Genomic DNA, 8,744 nt, shown 5'->3' with positions numbered 1-8,744 from the left:
CCAATAAAATGGACAACCTGGAAGAAATGGACAAATTCTTAGCAAAGCACAACCTCCTGAGACTGAATCAGGAAGAAACAGAAAATATAAAGAGACCAATCACAAGCACTGAAGTTGAAACTGTGATTAAAATTCTTCCAAGAAACAAAAGCCCAGGACCAGATGGATTCACTGGTGAATTCTATCAAACATTTAGAGAAGAGCTAACACCTATCCTTCTCAAACTCTTCCAAAAGATAGCAGAGGGAGGAACACTCCCAAACTCATTCTATGAGGCGACCATCACCCTGATACCAAAACCAGACAAAGACGTCACAAAAAAAGAAAACTACAGACAAATATCACTGATGAACATAGTTGCAAAGATCCTCAACAAAATCCTAGCAAATAATCCAAAACACATTAAAAGGTTCATACACCATGATCAAGTGGGGTTTATCCCAGGAATGCAAGGATTCTTCAATATATGCAAATCAATCAATGTGATACACCATATTGACAAATTGAAGGAGAAAACCATACAATCATCTCAATAGATGCAGAAAAAAGCTTTCGACAAAATTCAACACCCATTTATGATAAAAACTCTCCAGAAAGTAGCCATAGAGAGAACTTACCTCAACACAATAAAGGCCATATATGACAAACCCACAGTCAACATCATTCTCAATGGTGAAAAACTGAAACCATTTCCACTAAGATCAGGAACAAGACAAGGTTGCCCACTTTCAACACTATTATTCAACATAGTTTTGGAAGTTTTAGCCACAGCAATCACAGAAGAAAAAGAAATAAAAGGAATCCAAATTGGAAAAGAAGAAGTAAAACTGTCACTGCTTACAGATGACATGATACCATACTTAGAGAATTCCAAAGATGCTACCAGAAAACTACTAGAGCTAATCAATGAATTTGGTAAAGTTGCAGGATACAAAGTTAATGCACAGAAATCTCTTGCATTCCTATACACTGATGATGAAAAATCAGAAAGAGAAATAAGGAAACACTCCCATTTACCATTGCAACCAAAAGAGCAAAATACCTAGGAATAAACCTACCTAAGGAGACAAAAAACCTGTATGCAGAAAAGTATAAGACACTGATGAAAGAAATTAAAGATGCTACAAACAGATGGAAAGATATACCATGTTCTTAGATTGGAAGAATCAACATTGTGAAAATCACTATATACCCAAAACAATCTACAGATTCAATGCAATCCCTAACAAACTACCAATGGCATTTTTCAGAGAACTAGAACAAAAAATTTCACAGTTTGTATGGAAACACAAAAGACCCTGAATAGCCAAAGCAATCTTGAGAAAGAAAAACAGAGCTGAAGGAATCAGGCTCCCTGACTTCAGACTATACTACAAAGCTACAGTATGGGACTGGCACAAAAATAGAAGTATAGATCAATGGAACAGGATAGAAAGTCCAGAGATAAACCCACACACATATGGTCACCTTATCTTTGATACAGGAGGCGAGAATATACAATGGAGAAAAGACAGCCTCTTCAATAAGTGGTGCTGGGAAAACTGGACAGCTACATGTAAAAGAATGAAATTAGAACACACCCTAACATCATACACACAAAAAACCTCAAAATGGATTAAAGGCCTTAGTGTAAGGTCAGACACTATAAAACTCTCAGAGGAAAACATAGGCAGAACACTAGATGACATACATCACAGCAAGATCCTTTTTGACCCACCTACTAGAGAAATGGAAATAAAAACAAAAATAAACAAATGGGACCTAATGAAACTTAAAAGCTTTTGCACAGCAAAGGAAACCATAAACAAGACAAAAAGACAACCCTCAGAATGGGAGAAAATATTTGCAAACGAAGCAACCGAGAAAGGATTAATCTCCAAAATATACAGGCAGCATGCAGCTCAATATCATAAAAACAAACAACCCAATCCAAAAATGGGCAGAAGACCTAAATAAACATTTCTCCAAAGAAGATATACAGATTGCCAACAAACACATGAAAGGATGCTCAACATCACTAATCATTAGAGAAATGCAAATCAAAACTACAATGAGGTATCACTTCATGCAGGTCAGAATGGCCATTATTAAAAAATCTAGAACCAATAAATGCTGGAAAGAGTGTGGTGAAAAGGGAACCCTCCTGCACTGTTGGTGGGAATGTAAATTGATACAACCACTATGGAAAATAATATGGCAGTTCCTTAAGAAACTAAAAATAGAACTGCCATATGACCCAGCAATCCCACTACTGGGCATATATCAGTAGAAAACCATAATTCAAATAGAGACATGTACCACGATGCTCATGGCAGCACTATTTACAATAGCCAGGACACGGAAGCAACCTAAATGTCTATTGACAGATGAATGGATAAAGAAGATGTGGCTTTGACATATATACAGTACTGAATGTAATACAGTTGGCTAGTGGGAAGCAGCAGCATAGCACAGAGAGATCGGCTCGGTGCTTTGTGACCACCTAGAGGGGTGGGATAGGGAGGGTGGGAGGGAGGGGATATGGGGACATGTGTATGCATATGGCTGATTTGTTTTGTTGTGCAACAGGAACTAACACAGTATTGTGAAGCAATTATACTCAATAAAGATATATTAAAAAAAAAGTTGAGGAAAAATACGATGCATTCAGACTGTAGGAAGAGGCTCAGGACACACTCTGGTACCCCATGCATTGCTGACATCCTGAATCTACCCTTGAAGTTCTTCCTGTATCCGTCCTGTGCCCCAGTTCAGAGTCACCAGGGAGTAGCAGTCCCCCCAGCGAGGGCCTATCGTGTGCCTTTATGGGGATGAATGTAAAAGCATGAGGAAAAGGGCTGACTACAGGCTGGAAAATATAGCTTAGGAGAATTTCCACTGGGGTACACGTGGGCATTACTGCAGATGCTACGTAGATAGCAATAAACATTTATTGAGTACCTGTTGAGTGCACTGCACTTTGCTAGGTGCCCAAGGATACTTGGGCAAGGATAATTCTCAACGATTTTATTTTTTTCTGCTTCCCTTTTGGGAGAGATTTTCCACCAACTGACTAAGGCTCCTTATAGCACACACAAAGCCCTCAGGATTAATGTCCTGTGACTAATTCTAGCTGCACTGGTAACTGATAGCTGTAATCTTCTGAGAGGCTGAAGGAAAAACTCTCTTTGAGCCCTTACTGTTGGCAGAGGTGAAAATGATTTTTCCTCTTACGATTCTCCATTTCTCTTAGATTTCTCAGAGCAATGGGACTATCCAGGGTTTCCAGGGTAAATCCTCTCCTCTTTATCCAGGGCATCTTCTCAGTCTCAGCCCTGCTTCCCTTCCCCCAAGTCTTCTCCACAAACACGTGAAGCACAGAATAAGCACACAGAGGTCACAGCATGAAGGCCATTTCAACACTGTGTGGCTGACAGCAGGGCTTAGGAGTAGGATGCAATGTCTGCTGGAGCATCTCTTATTTTTGTCTGCCAGGCTCACGTGAACATTTTTAAGCAGGGATATGTTTCTAGCTCCTGGCAGAATTTCCTCTACATCTGGGGTCAAATGTTAACAGAGACTAACTCCATAAAGACAAACCATAATGGGCCCTGTTCAGGGGTAGATTTACCCATTTCTGAACATGAGTCCCAACTGAAGGAGGTGGGCTGCAGCTTATGATGGGAGGACAAAGGCTTTGGTGGCCGCTACTCATCAGAGGTGAATGGCAGCTGGGCTGAGAAGCCTAGAACTTGAACCAAAGGAAGCCCAATGCCTCTTGACTGTAAGATTCTGAGGGGGTGTTATATCCATGGTCAGCAGCCCACGCGGGGCAATACCCAGGGAAGACTGTAAGCAGTCCTGATTTCCAATCTCTAGGCTAACGTCACAGTTCCTCTCTCCTGCCCATTCCACCTCTGTCACCATACCTGGACGTGTCTCTGCTTCAACAGCGTTTCGTAGCGGTTGGATGGTGGGTATGGAATGATGACTCCATAATTCTTACATTCAGCCCTAAAGCGTTTATCCAACAGGACACTGGAAGGGATAAAAGTGAAATAAGGCCAGTAAACATGACGGTGAATGGTGATCAATCACCCAGCCATGTGTATTTCAAACCACAGGATCTACTCATGAAGTGCTATCTTATATATTTTAAATATTTTTTTCTGATCTAGAGCAAAGTTCTTCTAATTTTTTCAGCCCAAAAAGCTCAATATGTAAAAAAACAGAATTTCTGTGTTAAAGACGGGCAACACAGAAGTTGAGATGCATTCTTGCTTTTATTCATTCACCATAAAAGCAATTGAGTCCCTGCTTAGTATATCCCAGGAAACATTCTAGGTACCTAGGATAGAAAGTTCTTGTCCTTATGGAGCTTATGTTCTAGTAAAGAGAGACTGATAATAAATAAATAAGCAGAGGAATAAAATAATTTCAGATAATAGTAAATACCTGCATAGTATTTACTATTCACCAAGCATACACGTACATGCAGAGAATCATTTTTAATCTCACAACAATCCTATGAATTAGATGTTCTATTATGATCTTTTACACTGAGCCATGGATTGCAGAGTAATAAGTGCTCTGAAAATAATAAAACAGGATCATTTGGTGTTAGGAGGTCAGGGAAAGTCTCTCTAAAGAGGTTCTGTTGGACAGAGACCTAAATGCTAAAAATGGAAAGATCCGGGGGAAGAATCTTTCAGGCATGATTAGCTTGGTATGTTGAGAAAAAGGAAAAATGGTCAGTGTAGATAAGGGGCAGGTGTGCTGGAGAGTATGGTGCAAAAATGAATTTATAAAGTTAGTCTAGGGGCCAGACCATGTGGGACGATATAAGCCACCGTAAGGAGGTTAGATGTTTTCTAGATGTAATTGAAGCCATGGAAAGGTTTTAAGCAGGAAAGTGACATCATCTAAATCTACACTGTCCAATATATTAGCCACCCACCAGGTGAGCCTACTGAGCACCTGAAACGTGGCAGGTCCAAGCTGAGATGTGCTATTAGTATAAAATACACACTAGATGTTGAAGACTTAGGAAAAAAACATTGAAAACTATTTCCTTAATAACTTTTTATTGGTTACATGTTGAAATTATAATATTTTAGATACAATGGATTATATAAAATATAGTATTAAATTAATTTTTAAAATATGGCTACTAAAACATTTAAAATTACATCTGTGACCCAACATTTGTGATTGTATTATATTTGCATAATAATGCATTCTATTTGCATTCTATTTCTATTTCTAGCAATGATCTAGATCACTCTGTCCCTCCTGTGCTCTCTGACTCTCCCAACTTCTCGCAATCTCCCCCAACTTCCCGTATCTTTGACAAACCACAGATCTTATAAGGAGGGATATAGATTAAGATTCCTATTTCAGATAAGGATATTTTGTAAATTAAATATATAGAGGACCCAGGGTTTGACAAGTCTGAGTTTGTTTACACAGACAATGGACCAGCATATTTGAAAATTATCTTAGAGAAGCTGGAAGCCTAGCTCACTGTTAGAACCCCATGCAATTCAATCCAGACACTTGTGAAGTGACTCCTTTGTGAAAGGCTGTGTTCTTTGCACTTTCCCTGAAACCCTATGCATATGCTTTCTATAGTTTACATCCTTAAGAGCCATTCACTTCATTTAATGCACATTCTGTGTTAACAGACACTTGTGCATCTGTACACCACCTCCTGTCTGAAATACATCAGGACAACTCAAGTTGTTGAAAGCAAAACAAAGCAAATTTTTATTGTAGGGGAAAAAAGTAACAATCCTTGAAATTACTGGTTGGTACATTTGGATTTCCAATAAAAAGGGAAATATCTCTATCTCTATCTATCTATCTATCTGTCTATCTATCTATGTAGGCAGGGTTTTTTTGACCAGTACTATTATGGGTTCCTCGAACCCAGGAATTCTCAGGGGTCTAAATCAACCCATACTGACAATACCAATGAGCCTGTAAAACTTGACATGTCCAGACCTCTCCTCTTCCTTGGCCTTCTGTCTGGCCTTCATACTCCCATTCTTGCTCACCTCCAATCCATTCTCTACAGTTCAATGTTTTTAAAAGATCAAACTTCTAAAAATAAAAATCAAACTGGGTCACTGTCACACTTTGGAAACTATCCCGTGGTGTTCCACTCCTCCTAGGACAAATGCCTACAAGGCTGCAAGACCTGGGCCCTGCCTACCTGCCCAGCTTTACCATGCAGCCTGCCCACTCTGTGGTCCGTGAATGAGACATTTACATGTACTAATTCACATTAATCCTCTCAACAGCCCTACAAAGTAGAAGTAGGCATGCTCTTCATCTTATGCTTCTGCCACAGGGACTCTGCACAAGTAGTTTGTTTTGCCTGCAATTTCTAGCCCTATTCTTCACCCAGTTTTACTTAATCAAGTAAAGTAAAAATCAACTTCAGATGTGAACTCAAATGTTACTTTCTCAGGACAGCCCTTCCAGTTACCCATCCCAAAGACTAGTTCAGGTTTAACTGTCATATATTCCCATTAGATTGTCCTTCATAGGAACCTCCCTTGCCACTGTGCATTCAGTAGTTTTTATTAATGTCTGTTTTCCTCACTAGACTGTAAGCTCCATGAGATCTAGCACCACATCTGCCTATTTTCCTTTCTCCTACATTCTAGCACCAAATCCAGGCCCAGGGAATCACTCAGATTTCCTTAGGTCCTAAAGGAGAAGGGAGGTTTTGCAACAGAGAACCTTGCCTTCTAGGTGGCAATCTTAGGAAGCTTTGCTGCACATAGCCCTGGGGCTCTCATACCTGCCAGCCATTGCTTTGTAGTAAGCAAAGATCTGGTCCGCCAGCTTGTAGACAAACTGATCAAAACACAGGTTCACCTGGTGAAGAAGAAGCAGGAAATGTCAATGGTGTCTGTCCGGCTTTATTAGAGAAATTTCAGCAACTGAATGGGGCAGTGGTGCAGGACTGCCTGAAGTGTAAGGTGAAGCAAGATGCTTTGCAGGAAAAAAAAAAAAAGAAGATTCTGTGGCCAACTAAGTTTGGGAAGTCTGGTCCCTTGCTCTCAAGGTCCTCAACCAGGCACAAAGAAAGCAAAATTCAAAAAGCTGTTGAGGAACCACTGGCCCCCTCCTGGCTGTTACAAGGTGCCTGCCCAGGGGGAATGCCACAGATAGGGCTTCACATCCTGTAATTACACATTTCAGTCCCCTCATCTCTCCCGATAGAATTTCTTGTCTTTTCCTTTTATTTTACTTTACCTTGCTTTGCAAATGAAGAAGTTAATGGTCATTAAAAATTTAAAAACCTCTTTTTAAAACCAGTTTGCTTAAAAATCTTCGGGTTTTTTTTTTTTTTGTGGTATGCGGGCCTCCCTCTGCTGTGGCCTCTCCCGTTGCGGAGCACAGGCTCCGGACGCGCAGGCTCCCAGCCACTCCGCAGCATGTGGGATCCTCCCAGACCGGGGCGCGAACCCGGTTCCCCTGCATCGGCAGGCGGACGCGCAACCACTGCGCCACCAGGGAAGCCCCAAATCTTTGGTTTTTAATGAATAAGAGACCGTCTTGCCTTTTCAGTGTTTCATCATGTCAGTGGCAGAATGTGATGCTGAGGTGAGAAGAAAGTTCACAGCAGACATAGAGGATCGAAAGCAAATCCTCCAATGATGGCAAGAGCAGGGAACGGCCAAAGGTGGGGCGTTAAAGAGATGGGCTCTGATAGTAGCAGGGTAACAGTATAACTTCAAAGGAAATAGACTGTATTTAGGTGATTAATCTTCAATCCTTTTCGCACCAAACTCCCAGCTCCATAAGGTTAACTCTTTATTCAAAGAGCTTTTATATCTTTTATTTTACACACTAAGTGTTATTCTGAACATAAAAACACAGTGCTGTGTGCAGTGTTGTCCTCATATGCAGGTAACCAAGGCCTCTGCCCTGGAGTCTGAGCTTCAAGGATCCCTAAGGGGGCCTCTTTCAGGCAAAGGACCCGTAAGATCCAGGGTGGCGTGCCCAACTCATGCCCCCTTCTATAACCAGCTTTGAATATTCTTGCCCAAATAGCCCAAGTCCCTTCCAGGCCCTGTGTGCTCTTTTCCCCGGGTTCCTCCCTGAGGGTGGACTGCACTGCAGGTGTGTGCACCCCTAGGGCCTGGGGTTGGCCAAGGGGCCATCGTTCTGGGGCACAGGAGGGAGACAAAGCTTGGGTATCCACACATAGGCCCTTCCTGGTTCAGAACAGAGTCTGAAGATGGGAAGAGAAAGGGGGGCAGGCCATGAGCTCGGGGTCTCAATTTATACTTCTGCTCCATGGCCTCCAGTATTATCCAGGGCTTGTCTGTGTGCTTTCTTTACATTTATTTTTAAAATGTCACTTGGACATATGACACTCTAGATTTTTTGTTTTCAACCTGTTGGAGAACATGACTATCTAAAATCCTATCGGAAAATGGACCTGTCCAAGCTGAGATGCAACCAATTAACTTGTCTACTGGAATCTTTCTTTCCAAATTTGTGTACTGCTCAGGAGACAAACAGGATAGATTTGCACTGGGGTCCAACAAGGTTTTCAACTCCCATAGCAAATGGAGGGTTTAGAAAGAAAGCAGCATCTCTACTAGATTTTCTTTTTTTTTTTTTGGTACGCGGGCCTCTCACTGTCGTGGCCTCTCCCGCCATGGCTCACGGGCCCAGCCGCTCCACGGCACGTGGGATCTTCCCAGACCGGGGCACGAACCCGTGTCCCCTGCATCGGCAGGCGG

At 41.6% G+C, this 8,744-nt stretch overlaps 1 protein-coding gene across 1 annotated transcript in view; it reads right to left on the bottom strand.

Moving 5' to 3' along the window:
- Positions 1-8,744, bottom strand: part of CYFIP2 (cytoplasmic FMR1 interacting protein 2) — a 139,648-nt gene that overhangs the window by 71,275 nt on the left and 59,629 nt on the right. The window contains exons 19-20 of the mRNA XM_024117220.3: positions 6,788-6,864; positions 3,909-4,017 (exon numbers count right to left, since the gene is read on the bottom strand). Coding sequence (XP_023972988.1) covers positions 3,909-4,017; positions 6,788-6,864 — 186 coding nt within the window. The remainder of the gene's footprint in view (positions 1-3,908; positions 4,018-6,787; positions 6,865-8,744) is intronic.

This window comes from Physeter macrocephalus, chromosome 8 (assembly GCF_002837175.3).
Source record: "Physeter macrocephalus isolate SW-GA chromosome 8, ASM283717v5, whole genome shotgun sequence".
NCBI lineage: Eukaryota > Metazoa > Chordata > Mammalia > Artiodactyla > Physeteridae > Physeter > Physeter macrocephalus.
The sequence above is the reverse complement of the archived record's forward strand: the minus strand, read 5'-3'. Positions and strand labels throughout refer to the sequence as shown.